This window comes from Leiobunum rupestre, chromosome 8, assembly GCF_980474605.1.
Source record: "Leiobunum rupestre chromosome 8, qqLeiRupe1.1.hap1, whole genome shotgun sequence".
Lineage (NCBI taxonomy): Eukaryota > Metazoa > Arthropoda > Arachnida > Opiliones > Sclerosomatidae > Leiobunum > Leiobunum rupestre.
This window is the reverse complement of record NC_143391.1, coordinates 17,661,695-17,686,187: the sequence shown is the minus strand read 5'-3', so window position 1 is coordinate 17,686,187 and position 24,493 is coordinate 17,661,695. Positions and strand designations below refer to the sequence as shown.

Below are 24,493 nucleotides of genomic sequence, written 5' to 3'. Positions count from 1 at the left end.
CTCTGGTGGTACGCGCGATATAACTCCCCTAACAGCGGCCCGGAGTAAGAAAACTATTTCTATTCTGGCGAACATTTCCGAAGAGGAATGAAGCGAAATTGAGCGGCCTATTACGAGCGGACAAGGTCTAACTTAGAATCCGCTGTCCGACGCAGCCGACTCCTCTATTTGACACTATTAAGCGCTCTATTATTAGCTTATAAACGGAATATACTTGTCAAGACGCGTTTACTTTCCGAACTTTCCTAAACTGGAACGAATAGAAAACGACCCCCGAATTCAGGACGGAAGAGATCGCGATTGTACCGTATTAAGGGGAAGCAAAAACGTCATCGACGCGCGCTCCTATCGCGTCATAAGACGTCATTTTTAGGAAACCAATGAGATATCGACTTGATTTCATTCTTTTAGGAAGAAGGACTTAGTGTTCGGAATTGTTTATTCATTATCCACAAATTTTCCGATTTATTTAGAAAACGTTGGTAAAAAGAATATCATTTTAACTTATTTAATTATGTTTTTTACGCAACCAAGCCTTTATTTGAAAAAAATGGTATTTATTTATATAATTGTTTGTTTTATTTAAATAATAGGCTTATTCACTTTCGATTATTTAAACATTTTACAAGTTTTATTCAACTATTGGTTATTTAAATAAATATTTTTTAAATATCACCGAGCTTATTTTATTCATGGATAAAAATTAATCGAATGCCGAACACTAGTTTCAAAAGGGGTTTGTAAAAACAAAAGGTAAATCATTTCAACAAAGTCATTATCTCTAGGTATCAATGACTATCTTGAAACAATCGAAGGGTCAGGGCCTTCCTTTTCTTTCAGGCGCCCTGTTTAATACGGCCGGATCTTTATTAAATACTTTACAATTAAATTATAAAATATATGAAGGACCAGGTGCCCTAGGGCTTAGCCCTACCTAGCCCAATGGTAGATATGGAGGGTATTTTAGTGGTCGAATTTTGCCCCGGAACGAGTGGTTTTAGGAACTAATGAGTGAGAAAGCTATTCTCGATTAATATAAATAAAAATATTTTTGCAAAAACAGAATACATGAATAGATTAAACAACTGGCGGTTAACGCTTATATATACATCCGGGTATTAAGGTTGGAAATAGGCCAAATTCGTAAAAGTATAACAAAAGCTTAAAAATACAAAAAGAAAAATAACTGGCGTCTAGCCACTAAACGCTACATAAAACTCGGCAAATTAAACGCAAATTTGTTGCTAATCCGGGCTCATAGTCCCAGCCTATTTAAATCGAAGGCGCTTTCGAGCGAGTTTCCCTCCCATAAAATTGTCGGATAAAGAGGGTCTTAAGAATCACCCGTTTCCTCCATTCTCCGCCATCCAAAATATATTTCCTTGTGGGAATGGCAATTTCCTACCAACCATGGAAGAAAGCCCGTTATACAAGTACAAACCGACGTGTGCCGTACGGGGAAAAAAATAACGCTTTTTGACGCGGTAGAAGAGATTAACCTAGATAGGGCTAAAGTGATTATAACGCGAGGCGGGAAGATTGTAAATCAGAGTTAATGGAGCTTAATATTCCTGAAATATTTACGCCTTCAACTCGCTTTCATTCGTTCAGCAAAAACCTTCCGCACGCGCTTATTGATAATAAAAGTAACAACCACTCGACTAGTGACCTTACATTTTTAGGAGGCCTTATTTCGACCACTTCCTAGCACATACCCCAGTATCAACTAACGTTTGTCCGAGGGGTACCGCAAAAAAGGCCACTTAAGTTCTTGTACTGTACGTTAAACCGCGTATAATATAAGGGAGAAAATTATTACTATTAGCCCTAATAGCTTTTCTCACCCGCTACTAATATTAACGAGAAAGAAAGTTGTTGAGTATATTTAATAAGCCTCGGTCCCTCCTTAATAAGAAAAACTACAAAAAAAATAGACGTTAGATATACTTTCTCGTGGAGAAAAATTTTCAACTATAATGGTTCGGAAGAGATAAGAATCAGGAAGTGGCTACTTTTGGACGCCTCTTCGCTTCTACTTAACAAAAGTAGTTTCACCGGACAATTCTGCTTTTCACTTTCTTTTCTTTCGCGAGATGGTTTGCCAAAATATAACTTTAGGAAAAAAGAAGCGTCCAGGGTAGGCTGTAATACTTTCCTATTTTACGTTTAGACTAACTCGTTTACCGGGTTTAAATTATACTAGTATTTGTATTGTTAGAAAAATGGTGAAGATGAAAATATTATTTTTTCACTACGCGTGTTGCTTTTTTGGTCGTTGGAATTTACAAAAAAAAAGTCAGTTTTAAACGTACGTAGCTTCTCATGGTTTGTTTTTTTTTCTTTTCTTTTTTTGTTTTTTTTTGTTTTTTTTTTCAAATGGGCCCCGTGGAGAGAAAAAACCGAATAAAATTGAGCTTGGGTAGGAAAAAATACCCATTAAATTTAATATAAATGGATCATTGCGTAGAATTTCAAATTCTTTAGTCGTGTAAAACAAAAATTAAAAATTAAGACATTCCGATACAATTACAGTTTCCATGTATGCGGAGACGATATTTAGGGAATCATGAGACGACTACTTATTATACAGGGTGTTCCAAAAGGTTATGCAAAAATTTGAGGGAGTTGTTGGGGGTGAGTTGAAAAGAATGCCTGTTTTTTCCCCATTTTCCTACGATGAGTGAAAAGAGCGCCAAGTGTGGCTTACAGCCCCTGGAAGTAGGCTGCAACAAGCGCAAAACCAAGCAGCAGGGAAATGCAAACATTAAGGTTTGGGTTCGTGTGATAGGGTAAACAAATCGAGGTAACCAGCGTAAAAAAGTAAACTTAAGCAGTTTTTAAAGTCTCTGCTGCTTGGTTTTGCGCTTGTTGCAGCCTACTTCCAGGGGCTAGTAGGTCACACTTCGAAGCTCTCTGGCGCTCTTTTCACTCATCGTAGGCAAATGGGAAAAAACAGGCATACTTCTCAACTCACCCCCTACAACTCCTTAAAATTTTTGCTAAACTATTTGAAACACCCTGTATATTAAACTGAATAAATTCTATAATGAGAAAAAATTGAACATTGTTAAATTTGAATATCTTAATTATCAACACTTAATTTTGTTAATGTTACTCACGCGGAACAAACTGCCCAGCTAAAACACGGGGAATTTAATAACAATAAATAGGTATGCTTTTCTCTGGCTCAAGTTTCAACACCCGAATTAAATACGGCGGTAAGGTGATAAAGACTAACAGTTGATGACAGCCAGAAAATGAAGATTTATAAAAGCGGGGGCCCGACTAACACTGAAACACGAACCTTAGCAGCCAAGACGAATTCTATTAAGCACGAAATGTGTCATAAACCCGACCCTCCCTAATTATTGAATTTCGACCCCCCATCCCCCAAAAAAGCCGCCTTAATCCCCCAAAGACTGTTCCCTACAACAACGCTACGAGGGTGTCACGTTAAACCGACGCGAACCACAAACAGAAAGGTGAAGTTTGCGGTGAATTTTAGCGCGAGGTACTTTTCAGGTGTAACCACGCATTACGATACGTCGTCGCCTAGGATAGTTTCGTCTCCGAGCGTGGTCATTTTTCAGAAGAGCCCGAGAGCCATAGCGAGAGAGAAGGCAAGATGAAGAGGCTGACTTTTTGGTTCTCTTTTTGGTTGGCTAAATGAGAAGGAATTATCCGCGCTGGAAAGCGACTCATCAGGGGAATTGGCCCAACAGCGCCGTCTTCGAAGAAAGGAACTCTCTTTCTTAAAGAAAAGGAATTGCCACCGGCCGAAGTTAACCGAGGGAAAAAAGAGGGAAGCTTACGGAGGTGAACGCTAATAAAAAGTGACGTCATTTAGGCCCCGAATAAGAAGAGCAAATCCTACACTCTTATTTATGGAAGCCATTAGAAACCGGCCATCCTTCTCTAAAGAGCCCAGAATTAAAGCTTTTCCAATATATAACAGTTTTCTAAATTCATCTCTGGCGTTGACCAAAAATCAATAGCTCGGGATATCACTCTGTTCTTAAAAGTCAATTACAACTAATTTTCTCAATAAACGGATCCCGCCAACAATAGATTTCGTAGGCCCACTACCGCCATCTTTACGCTGGTTGTTGAACCACTATTTAAAAAATTAAATAAAAAAGGGTGATAGATATCAATTGCAATATGGCTTTCAAGGGGTCCGACATTTGCAAATTATTCGTTCGGATTTTTAAATCTCCAAGTTATTTCAGAAATCAGAAACTGATTTTGAGATTTCAGAGCGCAATTTTCATGTTGATTTCTGGTTTTTAAGTTGATTTCAAGATTTATAAAATCATTTTTCTCTAGAGTGTATTGGATTTGTGCGAATGTTGGACCCATCGATGGCTATTGTATTTTGGAAATTTTTTAATTGGTTTTCACTATGTAAGAGATAATGTATTTATTTATATTTAGATATAATGACTATGTTGAAATGATTGTACACTCTTAAAATGGTTGGGTTAAAAAAATATAGTTAAAATATATTTAACCCATCATTAGTAAAAAATAACTTTGGGTTTTGCCGATTAGATATTTTAAAATGGGTAAACATTTTGGGTCAAGATATACGACCCAACTCTTAGTTAAAATTTAAAACACAATTTTAGTCACTTTTAAGTATATTTGGGTTATTTAAAACATTCAACCCAATCCCGGGTTTCTTAAAAGATTCACGTGATCTTCTACGTATAAGACGACCGGCTCGACAGCGCTGTCTCATTTCTAGAAAGTTCAAAGCAGCCATTTTAACGGTTGGATTTTTTCGGCCGTTTGTACTTTATTTAAAGTTGCAAAATTGACATTTGTCATCTTTGAAGGACTATAACCTAGAAAATTCCATAAAAAATTGTTGAGGTTAACGGTAATAGTGAGTGTAGGGAGCTGTTGGCTCAATCTCGTGGCATGCAGGGCTTGCCACCACCCTCCTACGCATTGTAACCCGGCCACCTGAATTAATGGCTTCAAAAGTCGCTTGATGACTTAGGCCTAAGGTGGTGCCTTGGGTATTAGCCTAGCTGATTATTATTATTATTTATTATTATTAAATGACATAGAAAAGGTACGAACTGTCTTTAATTTTTTTTAGATTATAAATTTCATGCATCACATTTTGTTCTTTTAAAATAGGTTAGACCTTGGATTGTTGCTTAGCAAATTCTACAGGGTATTTTAAAACTCGTTATTGTAAATTTATAGATACATTTGTTTTTGGTTTGTTATTTGTCAATGATTAGAGTAATGCAAGAAGTTTTAACCGCAGTTTATAATTTAGAAAGAAATGATAAAATTGTTACTTGCCACCAATTTTTACCACGGAAAAAAACGACATATTTCGAGTTTTTTGTACGTGTTGGATGAGGTAGGACTGATGACGAAATAGATTTAACGGCAAGACACTACTAAAATTAATATAAGAAAAATTAAGTAAAAGAGAACCAAAAGACCGCAAAACAACACAACCCTAATTAAATTTGGACAAGGTAAAGTAACGGAAAGCAAAAGTAAAACATCATCTATCTTTCTTAAACAAATATACAACCGATAAGCAAGATCCAAATACCAAATACCACTGTGAGCAATTCGGTTAGAGCTATGCGCCAAATTTTTCACAGAAATGTTTAATTTTTATTTGTAACGACTACCCAAACGGTATTAAAATGAGCTTGCCTTATTTCATTTGCTATTTCTTTAATTTTAAAATATTTAACAAAATAACATTATTTTAAGGTTGTAATCCCTTAATGTATTTCTAATGTTTATAAGAAAGGTTAAGTCTATAACCTGTAAATTGAGTAGATAATTAACCTATAATAAAGTGTTAAGATGCCTGGCTGATTGATCCAAAATTAGTTAGTTTCTCCAACCCAATATGGGCTAAAATAGAAGGTTAAGTAAAATATGGTTGAATTTTAACTTAAGTTATGGTTACATTTTAACTAAAGTTTGGTTTTAAATTCGACCCATATTTGATTAGAGCCAAATAATGGATTGTAATAAATGACACATATTGGGTTATAATTTAAACAACCCAATAACTATATTTTAGTTGAGACTGAACCCAATATTGGTATGTAATAAATGACTCAAATTGGGTTATAATATAAACAACCCAATAACTATATTTTAGTTGACACTGAACCCAATATTTGATTGTTATAAATGACACAAATTGGGTTATAATTTAAACAACCCAATAATGGTTTGAAATAAGTGACACAAATTGGGTTGAAATTCAAACAACCCAATTTTTAGTTGGTTGCATACGGACCCAAAAATGGGTTTCCAAAACAACCCAATGTAAGTTAAAAACAACCCAACCATTTTAAGAGTGTAGACCATTGGACCGAAATCCCATTCGTCCGAATGTACCATTCAACCAAATTCCAATCACCCGAAAACCGCGTTTTGCGCGATTTTCATTCAATATACCGTTAGTGATACATATTTATATATCGTAGGTTACGTGACGATAGTATATCTAATTTGGACTAAACTATGTCTTAAATATTTATTATTTCGTACCGACGTGTATTTTTAGACCTTTTGCCCTTGAAATTTTATATTTTCCGGGTTTAATTTTGGAAAATAACCTTGATAAGACCCAACGTGAAATAGGTGCCTACCATATCTAACCTAACCCAACCTAACCTAACCTAACCTAACCTAACCTAACCCAACCCGAACTAACCTAACCTAACCTAACCCAACCCAACCTAACCTAACCCAACCCGAACTAACCTAACCCAACCTGAACTAACCTACCCGAAGTTAAAACGAACCAGATTTAAATTTCCCATTCAACTGAATCCCGCCATGTTGGGCTATAAACGAAAATACTTTTCGGTTCAATGGGATTCGGTCAAACGGGATTCGGTCCAATAGTATACAACCTGTTGAAATGATCTCCGGCATCATTATCGAATTTCGCCCCTGGAGGAGAGGGCCTAGCAGAAGCGTACCGTACCGACCCGGGTTTTAAAGGGGGTTAATATTTAACCAAGCTGGCTATCATGTAGGGGGGCGCCAAAACACTCCTATCTTTAATGTCCAATTGTTCCTTCAAACAGTAATAATTCTGATTCTTAGTTCAATAGAATTTTAATAATACTATAAAGGAGGCGCCATTTTGAAACTTCTTAACCGGGCACCACAAACCCTCGGTACGCCACTTCAGAGGGGTCAAAAACGTCACAGGCGTGGGCTTCAATGGCGTAGGAAAACGTCAGGTTTAGGAAATAAATGATGTAACAGGCTTATTTGATTTTTTTAGGGAATGGAACTTTTAATTCGGTAATTTAATGTATATTTCCTCAACGACATCCAAACCGAATATATGAACCACGATTCTACTTCAATCGTCAGTGGGTTAACGAAATAAAATTTTCGTTAGCTGTATTTGTATTACACTAGCCAAATATTTACGACCAGTCGTTAACCATAAAAAGTAAAATTGGGTCGTCTGGAGGTTAGTTTTTCTAACATTAGGCTATAAATAAATTGACTAGTAACCGTCGTTAAGGGTGAGGTTTTCTACAAGAAATTTATTACCGCGTTACTAATTATATTTTGAAGTTTCTAAGACACTGCCTTAGGTTAGTTAAGAAAATACGCGTATACAGCCCCACCTACCGTACACGGATCAAATTCCGCCCGGGTTATAAACGATGCTAAGTCACGTCAAACGTAAACTTCACCGGCGGCCCATCTTACAGGCGTACCTGGCAAAAAGTATATATAACAGCGATATAAAAAGGGGTAAATACAAAAAATATATCGTATAGGTAGTGGTGGGGAAAGCGGTTTTTGACAAGCTCTTCCCAGGCGCCCCCCCCCCCTCGCCTGGCGAAGGTGTGTTCTTGAAAAATGACCAGAGGTCCGCCCCACCCTCGGACGGCTTGGCTCCTCGCAAAACGAGCGGAGGGGTCGGGGTATCGAAAGAGATTGTCTATGGCCGCTTTTAATGCCATCAGGGGAGTCGTTGAAAACCGAGAATTGATCTCGAAGGACGAAGACAACCTTCCTTATAGCGTAGCTTTCCACGAGGCTAGATACGGTGGAGGCCTCCTAGATACAGTGGAGGAGAGATATTCTCTACTGGCGCAAAAATAAGACACCACCGAAAACTTTCCCGCTTAAGTGTCTTTCCCCGGCGTGAAAGCAACACCGAAATAGAAAATAGAAAAGGAACAATTTCGCGGAAAGCCACTTTCGGGACCTCTAGCTCGCCTCACCGAAAATCCGGACAATAAAAATACCCGCACCAGTTGGAAGAGTTCAAATTGCTCCGTTAAAAAACTGCATCTCTCTTCGTTCAACGTCATTTGAAAAATTGCCGCGTTTTGAAATTTTATAAAAGCTACTTTGTTACCGGAAAATATTTCCACCTACGAATGACAAGATACTTTTTGCCACGTAAAATATCTTTCAAATACGTTCAACTTATTAAAACCAAGAATTTATTTATTTATAATTTTATATTTAGGGTTAATGACTATATTGAAATGATAAAGTCTACTCTGGTAAAAGGATTTTACTCTCATTATCATTGAACTAACAAGGAGAGTACCCGAGGTGTTTATTGCCGATTTGGTTCAAAGTAGGGCGTATTGTAGACCTATAGGAGATATGAAATTTCCCAAAAGGAGACGTTGCACTACGCATTCGATTTGCCATGGCAACCGAAAATGGTTTTGACCACTTAAAACAAAAATCAGATTTTTTCCTTATTTTACCCAAAAATTCTTACAATTTTACCCCAAAAATTTCCAATTTTCCCAAACTTGATGAAATGTACCTAAATGTCCAAATTAACCATTTCGTGATTTTCAAAGTTTTTAAAAAAATTCGTAGAAAATCACATGCTTTCTTAAATGGAGATTTTTTGTTATAAGTGGTCAAAAACATTTTCAGTTGTCATGGCAAATCGAATGGGTAGTGCAACGTCTCCTTTTGGGAAATTTAATATCTCATATAGGTCTACATTACGCCCGATTTTGAACAAAATCGGCAATAAACACCTCGGGTACTTTCCTCGTTAGTTTTATGTTAAAGTGCCACAGAATCATTTAAAAAAGTCTGTCCGAATTTCAGCTAGCTACTCCCCTTTCTTGATTTGACCTATCAAAATTTTGGCATTTTTCGAGACCTTTTCCCGAAATTCAATCGAGTGTATATGGCCCTTTAAATGATATTCGTAATCTGACAGCGTTGTTTTTACAATCAAAACTAAATATTAAAAATTAAAAATTATAAAGTATATAATAAAATAAAGGAATAATAGATTAGAGGATTTAGCGCCGTTTTTAACCTCGATATTGATTACTCGCATGTCTACCATCGCGTACCGAGCGAGAGGTTTCAAAATATCACAACTCTAAAAAAGAGGGTTAACGTTCGGCAAAGTTTATCTTCTCGGTTCCGGGCTTAACCGATCATAAAGGAAGATTCGCTCAGTGACTCTCAATAATTCGGTGGCTCCCGAGAACGAGTTCCATCAGGTGTCTTCTCCCGAAACAAATCTCGTAAAAGATGGAAGGGCCGGCAAAAAGCTCCGGCTCTTCGGCACCGAAGGGAAAAAGTTTTAAGAGATACGCTTTATTGAGGAATGGCTAGAAAACAAAGCGCGAGTAAGAAGCGCCAACGAGCCAACTTCGATTCGCCCAACAAAAAAAGCCAAAGAAACGCGAGCGGGCTTAAAGAGATAAAAGCTGGGAATCTGAAACCCCGAAAAATATTTCCCCCAAACTTTGTACCACGTTTTTACGGCCCGAAATACCGCCGGGATTTGACTAAAGGTGAAAGATTTATAAAAAGCGTGTTTTTTATATATTGACGAGTTAAAAGTATCCGAAATTTAAAAACAAATATCCCTCTACTAAAACTTTTAAATTGACTGGTATTACGGGAATATAATAAAAAAATGGTAAATTTTAGACTACTAAAAGACAATACCGTAAGAAAATCACGGATAAACGTCAAAGCCGATTGGCTAGGCCTCATTTCCATACAGCTTAGTCCCGCTAAAAGAATGGCTGATTTATTTATTTTTAATAAATAGACATAACTAAAGATTAACGATGGAAAAAGGGTGTCTAGGAGGGGTCTAAGCCCTTTTCATAAATTAAGCCGTAAAATCTTCTCCGTTCTTTCTTCTCGCCTCTCTTTAAATGAATTAATCAAAGTTCGCCCTGTGATTTTTTTGGGATCTTAGAGGACCCCCTCCTCGCTTACTAAGACGCCTAGTTTTATACTAATGAAGTTTTTTGGGTTCCATGATAAAAATTAAGCGCCTTATAAATATATAAAAGTAAAAAAAAAAGACTGTTGGGGAAGAATTGTGATGGGTGAGGCAAAGAAAAAAGTACGAGGAGTTAGGACACGGGTTTCGTATACGTGTACTAGAAGCGGACTAAGAAAAAACTTCTTAATCTATCCGCAGCGGGTCGACTCCCATGGTAATTATTTCCCTTCGCTTAAAACAGCGGGATACCCGGCTTTCTCATTAGTACGGAAGCGAAGAAGCCCCCCACCCCCTTCGGCGTGTCAAACTTGTGCCCCGAAAAATATCGCGAACCAGAAAGTTTGCGCGAGTTTCGGAGCGCGCGTTTCGCGAAGGGCTTCATGAATAATAATAATAAAAGTGGCGGCTAGATTTTGTCCGTCGCCTTGGAACAAAAGAGGTCGCTTTAAAGACGGGTTTTCAGCCAAATAAAGGAAAGAGGGCCTGAAACTAGGATTTAAAGAGTTGCGGAGAAGTTTCCAAACAGGCGACGTGTTGCCCGTAAGAGCTTTTTTTTTAATGTTCAGGAAGTATAGACCAGCGCGGTGTCGAGTTTGTTTAGTTGACGACAGGAGGCGAAAGAGTAGCCGAATTAGCGTGTTTTACCCCCCCCCCCTTCCCGGCTAAGCTTGTAATTTAATTTCAAATTCGATGAATTAAAAAAACGTAACTGACTTCTCGCGTGTACTCGGGTTTTTGGTAAAAGTTGAATGAATTATTTTGTAAATTGTAATCGTAAAAAGGAGGTTCACTTTTAGCAAATTTTAAACTCTCATTTTGAGTGCTAAAAGATCTTTTTAAAGACCGATGTGAGAGCGAAAATCGCGCTGCTTAAAAAGAGCGAAATGAAACGAGCTAAAATTTTACAGCTCAAAAAAATCGAAAAGAGATGAGCTAAAATTTAACAGCTCAAAAAAGTCGAAAAGAGATGAGCTAAAATTTAACAGCTCAAAAAAATCGAAAAGAGATGAGCTAAAATTTAACAGCTCAAAAAAATCGAAAAGAGATGAGCTAAAATTTAACAGCTCAAAAAACTCGAAAAGAGATGAGCTAAAATTTAACAGCTCAAAAAAATCGAAAAGAGATGAGCTAAAATTTTACAGCTCAAAAAACTCGAAAAGAGATGAGCTAAAATTTAACAGCTCAAAAAAATCGAAAAGAGATGAGCTAAAATTTTACAGCTCAAAAAAATCGAAAAGAGATGAGCTAAAATTTAACAGCTCAAAAAACTCGAAAAGAGATGAGCTAAAATTTAACAGCTCAAAAAATTCGTAAAAGGTGGAGCAAAAAATTAAAAAAAAAAACAAAAAAGAAAGTAGGAGCTCAAATTTAACCGCTCAAAAAAATCGAAAAGAGATGAGCTAAAATTTAACAGCTCAAAAAAATCGAAAAGAGATGAGCTAAAATTTAACAGCTCAAAAAAATCGAAAAGAGATGAGCTAAAATTTAACAGCTCAAAAAAAATCGAAAAGAGATGAGCTAAAATTTAACAGCTCAAAAAAATCGAAAAGAGATGAGCTAAAATTTAACAGCTCAAAAAAATCGAAAAGAGATGAGCTAAAATTTAACAGCTCAAAAAACTCGAAAAGAGATGAGCTAAAATTTAACAGCTCAAAAAATTCGTAAAAGGTGGAGCAAAAAATTAAAAAAAAAAAACAAAAAAGAAAGTAGGAGCTCAAATTTAACCGCTCAAAAAAATCGAAAAGAGATGAGCTAAAATTTAACAGCTCAAAAAAATCTAAAAGAGATGAGCTAAAATTTAACAGCTTAAAAAAATCGAAAATAGATGAGCTAAAATTTAACAGCTCAAAACAATCGAAAAGAGATGAACTAAAATTTAACAGCTCAAAAAAAAATCGTAAAGGGTGGAGCAAAAAATTGAAAAAACAAAAAAGAAAGAAAATAGGAGCTAAAATTTTACAGCTAAAAATAGTAAAGAGAGGAGCTAAAATTTTACAGCTAAAACAAATCGTAAAAATAGGAGCTAAAATTTTACAGCTCAAAAATCGAAAAGAGAGGAGCTAAAATTTTACAGCTCAAACAAAATCGTAAAGGGTGGAGCAAAAAATAAAAAAAAACGAAAATAGGAGCTAAAATTTAACAGCTAAAAATATCGTAAAGAGAGGAGCTAAAATTTAACAGCTAAAAATATGGTAAAGAGAGGAGCTAAAATTTTACAGTAAAAAAAATCGTAAAAAGACGAGCTAAAATTTTACACCAAACCAATTCGTAAAGGGTGGAGCTAAAATTTAACAGCTCAAATAATCGTAAAGAAAGAAGCTAAAATTTTACAGCTAAAAATAGTGCCCACCACTGATTTTAAGAGGCATTTGGGATGTACTTCGTCCACCGTGATGATCCTTTTCGCTCTCTTTCTCCCCCCCCCCCCGTGTGATGCGCAAAGAATATTTTCGTGATTTCGCTTACATTAAACTCGGTCGTAGCCTTATTTCTAGAAATTCTTGTTTCTAGAAAATAAATCGCTACGCTTTCTAGGAAAAAGCAAATTAATTGAAATTTGTCCCGGAAAGATATTCCAATAACGTTCTCTTTATCCAATATCATTTCGGAAAGTGTCATTTTTACACTATAGAATAAAGTCGTCTTAGAGGCGTCAATTTCCGGGGGGGGGGGAGAAATTGTCCCTTCGACGCGGCGGGAGACGAAGAAGGCAAAATCGGCAAAGATTATATAAGTCACGTTCTAAAATGTAATCCCCGACAAAGCCGAGGCAAGACTATCTTTAATATTATCAAATCCATTATCAACCAAGTTGACAAGAATTTCGCGAGAAGGGGGGGGGGGGGATCCAGCCAAATACATTTCTCGAGACGCGAAAGATAACGTAAAAAACCCGGAGACAAAACACTATTAATATACCACTCGCGTAATCCCCCGGAACGCGAAGAGAGTGAGAACCTCAAAAATCGATTGTTTCTTTTTTCATACACCCGAGGAAAAATATTTTGCCGGAAAGCGGACAATGGAGGTGCTGATGGGGAACTGAATCGGCCAATTCGAGCGAAGCGTTCCGAAGGGGTGCGGTTTGCCACGTTTGAGCCGTCGTCGAACTATCAGTTAATAAAGAAAGGGGGAGTTCGGAAGGGAAAGCGTATTCATGGGGCCCTTTGGTGACGCGCGCCGTTAACCTCTATTCTAGCTAGTCGTTGTCATTGAAGCGGTTTACACTCTTGTCGCTACATACGGCCGGCTCGCCTAAAGAAATCTTTCCACGGCCTCGCGCGCTCCCCACCAGCATTACCAAAGGGAATGGTGTTTAATATTTATGGAGAGCGCGCGACAAATTCGGAGGAAAACTGGTCGGAGGACGTGGATGGCTTTTCAAAACGGCGTCTTATACTTCCTCCAGCCGGAAGCTCCGCTCTACGCTAGACCAGGACTCGTACGACACTCTGGATCACCCTGGAATGAGGTGAAATCTGCGTTTTCTTCCGCGTTCTAAGCCTCGGCCTCGACTCGGGCGAGAGTGGAATGAGCGAAAGATGGAAAGCGAGGAGAGAGGAGTGATCCCGGAGAAGCATTTCACGCCCGAAAGTTTCCCGGGAATTTTGCGGTCAAAGATCGCGTCCATATATTACCGAGGTTTCGTCGCGCACCGGCGACTCCCCGGACGCCTACCTCGAGTCCTATTTCCATCGCATCATTTTTGCGTCACCCCGAAACGAGTCGTACGTCCGTCCGTCGCTTTGCCCGAAGACGATCGAAATTCGAGTCACAGAAATTCCTTTCGTCCCACTTTTCCGCTGAACAGCGCCGCCAATAAATAAAATCTAACACTGCTAGAGATTCTATACCATTCTCATTTCACATTTTACCGGATATACAACGACTTACGTACGTTTCCTTCCAAGATAAATCCAGCGTTTTGCAACAAGCGTACGGATTGTTTAGGCCTAACGAATTTTGAACCCGGTTTAAAGCAAATGGCGACTCTATCAAATAAAGTTAAAAAAAAGTGCTTCTAAAAGCGCTTCTAGGTGGCAGCTAGGAGCAACAAACACAGAAACCCACCCAATTATAACGCAACCCGCCAAAGGTCGTACAGTTTTCATTGGTTAGACCCATTAGTCTCTGCTGCTGTTGGAAGAGGAAAATTCAGAAATTGTCTTCCCCCTTTCCGTAAAACGTTCGGCGTAAAGGCTCGTCCAATTAAATTTGTACACAACACTGCGTTAGCATGTTTAAAGGCTAGCTGCGTTCTCCTTGTGTTTGTTGCTCCTAGGTGGCAGCACCTTCCGGGGACATAAAACAAAGGCGAGTTGTCGGCGATCTATCGGCTTCCCGAAACCACGTTTTTAATATGATAATAATCACGTAATTCTGAAAAGCCAATCAACGCGAGAAGCTCCCAATTGGCCACACCTTTTACATTAGATTTTGATGCTTATTCAACTTGTTTTTATTAATACACTAATGACCTCTAGTGCGAGCGAATGCAACTAGATAGGAGCCGCCACTTGCTTTAAATCATATAACATAATCACTCGTAAGTATGCCATAAAAGTATTTTCGATAATGAAACCTTGTTCACGGGGTATGACGTAAATTACGTCACTTCCAACTCCGTGACGAAAAACGCGTCACCAACTTTATAGATGGGAAACGGATGTTACTGAAGCTTATTTGTAAAATGCGCGGAATTGCTAGCTTTAACAATCAATAAGGATGATAAAATTAGCGAATAAGTAGATTAGTCCATTATGAAAAGGGATAAAAAAGCTAAACCCTATAACCAAATTTAACAATCAATCTACTTAGTGGCCCCAGATCACGAGATTTTGTTTCGTTGACCAGTAAGATATGAAATAACGCGAGGATTATTAGAATTTTCCACTTTTCGGTCCCCGTACGTTTCGTGTGAAACAAGGTAAATGTTATACAGAGGCATACTTACGTGTGATTGCGTTACATATGTATAAAGTATAGGAAAGTTTTATGTAAAACATAATTACTCTTAGAGTCAAGTTTTAAACACTATTCTAAATAAAGTTCTAACGTTGACGAAGAAATAATGGGAATAACCAGTGCGTGTTTAAAAACCGTTTACGTTACAAAATACAACGACAATTACTATTTGGCGACGTGAAAAATACGATAATTTCTTTTTAAGTATACAATAACGAAGTATATTTACTTCTATCCCCCCTACAAACACCATTCGTCATTACGGGCGACACGGAAGAAAGTTATTCAAGCAAATCGCTTTCTAGAGGAGTTTGGAGGGGGCTGAGAAAACGCAATCATTTCGAAAATAATTGCTAGCTAATCCGGCAACGAACAAGGAGGGGAAATACGTGAGTCACGTTCAATGGCGACAATTTGGAAAAGCAAAGGCGTTGGCCAGAAAGGACAATAACATTATCCGCCAAATATTCAAAAATTTATCAACGCGAATAGAGTTGGCGAGAGCAATCATCGTCATTACGGCAGTCAATAGAAGCCGCCATAGCGCTCCATAGTCTCGAGGCTTAGCGCCGAAAAGGTAGAGTCCTTGTCTCAGGGACTTAATCGACGGGGGAATCAGACCGGAAATGGCATTCGCGAAAGCTCGACTCGCGAGAAAGCCCGACTCTTTTCCACCCCGTAAAGATGAATCATTTTTCGGGGTCGCGTAATGAGAAGGCGTGATTGGAGCGGGGGATCCCCATGACCGTACCTGGCGGACAAACAGCTGGAGTCTACGCGCCAAATTTGGGTGCCAATGCGGGGCAACGCGAGAGGGTCACCGCGGGAAGTACCATTGTTTCGCCGTGGACTTCCCAAAATACGCTTGTTATCCGCCCCAGCACGTGGCGCTTTTGATGGATCTACCGGACATACCGGCGCGTTGAAGTCGCCGAATTAAGTTCTTGGACATTATATTTCGGTAATGGGTGAAACCCCTGTTACTAACTACTATAATAACTCGGGGGAAGAGGAGCGTTAGAATAACTATCGTTAGGTCTGATTAGTCGTACTCGTAACGTCATTCGGTTCGAGGAGGAGAGTGTTGGAAGAATGAGAGGCTCGTATTTTTGGCGTAGCGGGATGGCAAAGAGTCACACGGAGAAACAAAAACGAGTGTCGACGCTATCTGAAGACGTTAGAGTGCGGAGAAAGAGAGAAACTGGGGTGCGTATTACGTTTCCGACGCGCTCAGGAAGTCAAAAGCAATATCCGGAGTTGGGCGGCCCAAAAGAGCAAAAAGCAAAAAGAAAAGTAGACCCCAAAACGGCGGTTTTCCCTTCACTACACCGCTTCCCTCTCCCCCTCCGTATATTAGGGACGCTGCGATATATAAGAAATAAAAACTACCCCCCTTTAGGCAAGTTTTCCGGAAGAGCTTGCTTCTGCATAGAATATACATATTCGGCAAAAATGCCTTCGCTCCAACGCTCCCCCGCACCTTGCCCCCCCCCCACCACCCTCAGAAGGAACGTTTCTTACTATTTGTCCCACCCTCGGCCGGCTTTCCTTTAGCCTCGTAACCGCCTTTGCGGATCTGCTGGAAGTAAAAATCGCCACCGTAAGCGTCTGAAAAGCAAACAGCGACGCCTTTATGTTCAAATATTGAAAAATGGATATTGCGTACTAAAGAGAGACCGCCCGACCGACCGCCCGACCGAGATCAAATCTGCGGAAGCAAAAAAGGAGAACCCAGAAAGAGAGATATAGGCTTTCTCTCTCTCTCTGGCTGGAAGCGAAAATTCCTATTTGAAAGCGATTGAGGCACCTTTTCATAATGGGCAAATCCGCCATTCGCGCTATTTGCCAGCCACAATTACGGCGGAAATATTTCCCAACGATCGACGCTATTGGAAAATGCTTTCAGAGGGCTTCAAAGACTACATTATTTATTGGTAAGTTTTGCTTTATAAATTTACGACCTTAGATTCAACGCGGGAAATGTTTGTCGACTACAAAGCTGATAAAATTGAGGTTTGACGTAATGGTATAAATCTATAATTACGTTCAATAAGTGTGTCTGTTAATCGAAATAATTAACTTTTTCAATTTATATAGAGCCGCGTAGCGGTCAACGCGAGAACCTCGACTTATAAATAGGGGTATAGTTCCGGGGCTCTATTGCCGCGGCATTTCTAAATAGATCACCAGGACCCCAAATTTAAATGAGAACTATTTATATGATTATTATAAATATATTTTATATATAACATCTAATTTTTATATTCCGTTCTTTCAATTATTTCTCAATTTCTCACTATTTGCAAGTCTGGCTCAAACTGCTGGATGTTCGTTTGCCAAATCGTCTTTACCAAAATAAAGCAGATTAGAAACTTCACGCGTTGGCCACTACGTCACTTTACCTAAACTGAAATGGTTAATTACTGATGGTTAGGTGTGTATTTACGTGACATTGACGTCATACATAAAACTGGCGAGAAAAATACGCTTAGGCCTAATGATTTAGTTGGGAATTCAACAAAAATGTGTGATCATTTTCAAAATATTTCTCAGTAAATATTTATTACGCGAAAGATAGGTAACTGGCCCAAGTATGTGAAACATAAATAAAAACTTATTATTATTTAATCTAAATTAGTGACGTTCCCTAGATGGTGGTAGGACCGAGCGTCTACGGGTTCTACAGATTATTTTAAGACGGAAATGTTCTATGCCATATTTCCGATTTAGGCCACCATTTCGAAGTTACGAAACGATAGATCTTATTATAAAGTAACGTGGCCGTCTTGTTTAAATGTCTTACGTCACAGTCTCTTACTTTTACAAGGCTACGAGCGCGCGCTACACTCGCCAGATGAATATAGCTTTTTCTAGCGCGCGTGCAAATCGCTCGTGCGAAGAATACACTAATAAAGCTGTGACGTAAGAGCAGCATTTTAACAAGTTGGGCAAGACCACTTTTTATTTTAAGAAATCAACTATGGAAGACCCCTTACCTAGGAAAAACAAACACAACACCCCACACAAGGAGAACGCAACCCGTCAAAAGTCGTGGATTTTCTTGTGTACGTTTTTCATTGGCTAGACGCTTTAGCGCCTGCTGCCGTCGGAAGGGGAAAATTCGGAAATTGTCTTCCCCCCGCCCGTAAAACGTTCAGCGTAAAGGCTCGTGACGCTCGTCCAATGAAATTCGTACACAACCCTTCGTTAGCGTGTTTAAAGGCTAGCTGCGTTCTCCTTGTGTTTGTTGCTCCTAGCTTTAACATACAATTTTAATACTTTAACGTAAGTTAGCGGTTTCATTCATAGACATCGGCACGCGCCGAAATAAAAAAAATCTTTCTCGGCGAAAGTAAGTTTTTACGAATGAATAAAATATTCACGCGCTCATTACAAAATCGTTTTGTTGGGACGCGAACGCGCTATTTTTTCGTTACCATGGCGATTATTTCTTTCTTTTAGGAACTAAGTGAAAATAAACTTTACTAAACCTGTTAAAAAATTAAATCAGATAATCGCCTTGGTAACGAAAAAATAGCGCATTCGAGTCCCAACAAAATGATTTTGAAGTGATAATTTTTTTATTTCGGCCGCGTGCTGATGTCTATGAACAGCTAATCTGCACTAAGGTTTTAAAATGTTATGTTAAATTAAGGGGTCGTCCATATAGAGTGTTGTCGTCTGAAACCCTGCAACGTCACCATTGTAATTTGCCTATTGATAAAAAACGGTAACTGTCATGGCGACCACTATTAACACTACAACTGTGACGTTACAAGTTTTCAAAATCGTATCAGACGACAACACTCTATATTAATTGTTTCGTTTTTTTTCATTTTAGCCTAATATTCCGCCTATCTATCGGAAACAAGATATTTTGGCTTAGCGGAAGTCTCACATATTTTAGACACTAGAGGGCTCTGTGCTGAGAAAACATCTTGATTACGTAATAACTATGAAAATAAGTTTGGTTGTAAATCTCGTTATTTGTCATACTTATGGTTATTACGTTACTTATGGTTAAACGCCAATACTTTCTCGAACTTAAATTTCAGCGTAATAATAAAGCTATATAAAAATATATGATAATACGAAATAGGAAATATATGATAATCCAAATTGCAACATACCGGGAATGATATCCGGGCACTTCTCCTCCTGCATGGTATACGTGAATATCTTGTCCATGGCATCTTTCGGCATACTCGATTGCTTCCTGGACAGAATCAAAACAAATGGAAAGAAATTTAAATTTCAAATACGAGCATACGTTCGCTTTCGAGAGTGGTGGCGCATCGAAAAGAAACCGAAACGTTATGAAACTAGCGAACCATCTGCACCGTATACGCGGTGTGTCAATTTAGGTACCGTATTTCGAAATAAACCTCTCTTGGCTTTGATCTCTTTTTCTATCGTTGAACTTTACGATACGCTCTCCAAAATCTACAAAGTTACATTGATCGAAAAGATCGTGTATTTTAGAGGAAAAGAAACTAAAATCGACTCGGTCTCATCCACTAACTAAAAAATTCCACTATTTATATAGGTTTAAAGCGCTACGATAGGATTAGTTTTATTTTAAGGATATTCTTTTTTTTTACCCGGCACTCCGGCCAAAGAGCTAGCCGATATGGGAGGGTCCATCCATCATGTTACGCATAATAGCTCCAGCCAAATTCAATTGAGGCAAGAAGAGTCTCTCTCTCTTTACAGCCCCCTCCACCCCCCGTTCATTGCGAGGTCTATCGGGGCTATCGCACCCCCCGCCCATAAACGAGTATACTACGTGAAATTGATTTTTTTGGGGAAGAAGTTAAGAATTCGGAATCCAATCTGAGCATGGAAATCTAAATCCTCCGGAAAACGCAAATCAATATAAATGAGGCCTCCATTTCCGATACCGCTAGATTCTAAATTCATCCCAATCTCCCCTTCTAACTCTTTTCATTTTATGCCAAAATAAAAGCCCGTTTAGGAGGAAAAAATTGGACTTAAGAAGGGCTTCTATTTTTCGAGTACAAAATTGGTTTTGTTAAAACGGTATATTTCAGATTGCTACAACGTTGCGAACTGAATATATTAATCAAATTTAATACGTAATAGAAGACGTATCAAATGGCAGTCAGCACACCAGATGTCCCCGTATCAAAATATCTATAAAGTTAAGTAGTAACGCTATTCGAACCCGGGATAAATCTAAGATAATACTAGTCAAGGAACAGGACACGATATAACATTTCGTAAACAATTTTAAAAAAAGGCTTGGCTTCGACTGCCGAGTCTCTAAAGACGGATCCAATATACTTTAGAAACTTCTGACAGGAATGCGCGGTGAACCACCCCACGCTACCCTTCCAAACGCAGTTTAAGCCTATAAACTAAAGACAGGGACGCGGGCGGTTGGCTTAAAGTTCAATCCGATCTCGGAGGAGCCGCTTACATCCCCGAGATCCTTGTTTAATGGGCCGTATCCTTTAAAGAGACTTAGGTCAGTGAGTTCCTTCATATTTTAAACCCGTAATAAGTAACTACCACAGTAATGGAATTAACCTTATTTTTATACCGTACCCAAGGAAAATATAGGGATTATTTTTCGTCATATTCAGATTGAACAAAACAAAATCGCGCTAACGGAATTAAGATTCATCATATTTCATTTTTGTCTCCGGTTAGGTGGTTTTAGGGCTAAGCTTTTAAAGTTAGACCGGATAATGTTTATTGCGAGGAAACAACTAGAATAAGATATAGATAAATTTGGCCAAGCTTACATTAATCCTAGTCTAACGAATTGCTTAGTGGACTACATTTTGGTCCCCCAAATATAAAAACCGAATCGGGATTTCGGAGAAAGAAGAGAAACAAAAAAAGAACGGAGGGTTGAGACTAATAAATTAACTCCGCTTTTCCGCGTCAGAGTAGTAGGCGCGATTTTCATGGCAGAGAAATATCGCGAAGAGCGCCCAGGGTTTAGAAATATAATAAAAGTAGCGGCGATGAAAAATGAGATTTTGAAAGATATATATTTTTAGGCCTATCGCGAAAAGCTTTTTCTCTTAATACGTCCCTCGGCTCGATACCGCGAAGGCGCGTATACAAGCGTTGCGAAACTTAAAAAGAGAGCGCACTCAACGTTTTCTCCGGAATAGAGCTTTCGGTCTCGCAGGAAAGTGACGCTGCTGGAAAGGTACAACTCAAACGAAAACATGTTTTAAAAACGAAGAGTCCTTTGTTCGGGAGCGGGGCTTTTAATACTAAGAACGTTTTTAGACCACTTTCGAGGAAGCGAAACACACAGAATAACGTAGCCACTGCGCAAAGATGGAAAATACAGCTTCGCAATTGAGAACTGCCGTTGAATTCCTAAAAATAGCTTTTGAGATAATTTATATTCTAAAGATTATACGATCTCCTGCAAATTAACAATTTCAACTGTAAGATTTACTATAGAGTATTCACAAACAGTTTTGGACATTAGAAAAAGAATTATTCTGAGCTCGCAAGTCGCTCGTGCTTATTTTGAAAAATTCAAGCTCACGCGCTCGCATATCTGCTCATTTCGCTTACAAAAGTATAGGGCTCTAGAGATCTTTAACTCATTTTTTAGTAGTGAGTGTTCAACACACTTTGCTAATTTTATCATTTTCATTTAGGTCTTTAAAAAATAAGTGAGAAAAGTAACAAAATAAAACTAAAATTTTGTACCAATAAACAAATGAAAGGATAATAATAAATAATAATAAATAGCTAGGCTAATACCCAAGGCACCACCTTAGGCCTAAGTCATCGAGCGACTTTTAAAGCCTTTAATTCAGGTGGCCGGGTTACATTGCGTAGGAGGGTGGTGGCAAGCCCTTCATGCCACGCGAGCCAACAGCTCCCTACACTTACTATTACCGTTAACCTCTACAAGTTTTTACGGAAGGGGAAACCGAAGAGCTCGGGGGGAACCCCTTAAACCAGCGGGGAGAGAACTTGCGAACTCAACGCGGAAGGAGTATTTCCGAGTTTTCACCCAGTGCCACAAGCTGGGATCGAACCCAGCTCCTCTTGCTGCGAGGCGAAAGTGCTAACCACTCCACCACCCCAAAATCCTGAACAACACGCACAAAGAGACATTCCGAGGTGCTTCTCCCCGAATTTTTTCAAACTCGGGGGTTAAGTAGACCTTTATGTACCTTGAAAGCTCCTAAAGGCACAAGTTTCAATGGCCATTAGTTTTGCCATGGAAACCAAAAATGTTCTTCACAACTCAAATTTAAACATTATCTACGTAAAATAGCATGGGAAAATCACAGATTGTATTGAAAAATTTAATTTTGGCAAAACAATTGGGTAAAATCGATACTATCGATAATATTGGGTTACATCAATTAAATACAATCCATGCTTATTTTACGTAGATAAAGTTTAAATTTGAGTTGGGAAAAACATTTTTGGAAAAATAAATGGCCATTGAAACTTTTCCATTTGAGCTTTCAAGGTACATGAAGGTCTACTCAGCCCCTGAGTTTGCTAAAAACTCGGGATGTCTCCTTGTCAGTGGCGGAGCCAGGAGTTTTGGGTTAGGCAGGCTATTAAAGGAGGGGGACCAAATTTAAATTTATGTACCCTTAGAACAAAAAGTTACATTTGATGCTAACTGTAATGATTCTCGGTAAAACTTAAAAATAAATCATAAGTTAAGCCCCAATAGGTTTCGATTATTTTTATTTATTTTTGTCCCGTTGGTTTTTGAATATTACCATAATTAGCTTATTTGTATAATTTAAATACAGTAGGTCAAAAATAGATCATCCGCCTGTAGAAGTGTTCAACACGTCGAACACCACTGCTCAGAGTGAAGCCACCCACCAGGCAACGGTATTTTATTTTTTCCCGGCCAAACTAGCACGCGGACAAGCCGGTTAAAGAAGCTTAAAATAACGTTCGAGAAAAGGAAAGAAAGGTTTTTTCGGTTTTCGAGAAAGAATTAAGCGGAGGCGGTATCGATTTATGCCAATTATAAAAATACGTGACTTTCGAAGGCGGGTCAGAACGAGTGGGCGGAATAGCGAAGTTAGAAATAGGGTGGCTGGAAACAAGATACCGCTGCTCTTTCGGCTCGCAGGAATTTAAGTACGGCGCGAGGTGGAATTAGACTTCAAACGTTAAGTTTTCGAACTACTTTTAAGAACTATATAACCAAATGTATCTAGAGTTTTCGCTCCGTACCAACTCGAGAGCGTCTCTGGGGAGCTTTATCCTTAGGAACTCGGTAAGCCTCGGCCACGATGTATACGCTAGCTATCTCCGCGAAATTCGAAAGCCGAGAACTAGATCCTTCTCTAGACTCTATAATAGGGATAGAGTGCTATTATATTTCAGCCGATCTTCGACGGTATAGCTCGCCGCTCTCTTCAGTAATGACGATAATGAAACCAAAGTTTTAAAACGCCCCCAAGTTCCATATTTCCCAAACTTATGAAATAATATTCGCACTATTTACCCAATTTCGTAAAATTCAACGCTGATTGACGATTATATATATTTATATATATCTCGAATTAAAATTCGTAACCATAACAATCTCTACATATATAATTAGGAAGACAGATTTGGTAAAGAGTAAACTTCCAACGAGGTACTAAATGTCTAAATTATCTAGATAGATTTGAATAGGAGTACTGGGTTTTATTATAGTAATATTCTAATATATGACAAGATGAAAATTGAGGCTAGAGTGTGTTAAATATATACGGCCCTTTTGAATCACTTAAATTAATTAGTCGTTTTATGGAATATTTTGGGCGAGTTACAACGAAATTAAAATGGCACTTACTTTAGATTGTCGTACGTTAAGGGTTCCGCTGTAAAAATGTGAAGTTTGAATAAGTATCTTGGTAATTTAATAACTATAAATTTTGCGATTTCAACCAAAAAAAATCAAGTCAGTCTGACTTCTGAGCGGAACAAAATTTTAGATATTATCAAGAATCTATTTATTTTAAGGGAAAATGCCAACATTGTCGAAATAGCTTCATTCTCCCTAAATATAAATAAATATATCCTCGATACTATACTTTGAACTTACACTTGTTAGTCGAGGCACAGACCACCTACCCCAAGAAGGACTCGCATCAACCTCGAAAAAAAAGGTGTCTCAAAAGTGATGCGGCTTTTAATAATTAAAAAAATAATAAAAATCAGCTAGGCTAATACCTATGGCACCACCTTTGGCCAACGCCATTCAGCGACTTTTACAGCAAATACAAAAAAGGCAAGTGAAAA

General features: G+C 38.4%; 1 protein-coding gene across 2 annotated transcripts in view; it reads right to left on the bottom strand.

Moving 5' to 3' along the window:
• LOC149932542 (neural cell adhesion molecule 2-like) overlaps nt 1-24,493 on the bottom strand; it is a 173,795-nt gene that overhangs the window by 11,438 nt on the left and 137,864 nt on the right. For both annotated transcript variants that reach the window (XM_090156138.1, XM_090156137.1), the window contains exons 9-10: nt 24,045-24,072; nt 19,357-19,442 (exon numbers count right to left, since the gene is read on the bottom strand). In XM_090156138.1, coding sequence (XP_090012264.1) covers nt 19,357-19,442; nt 24,045-24,072 — 114 coding nt within the window. The remainder of the gene's footprint in view (nt 1-19,356; nt 19,443-24,044; nt 24,073-24,493) is intronic.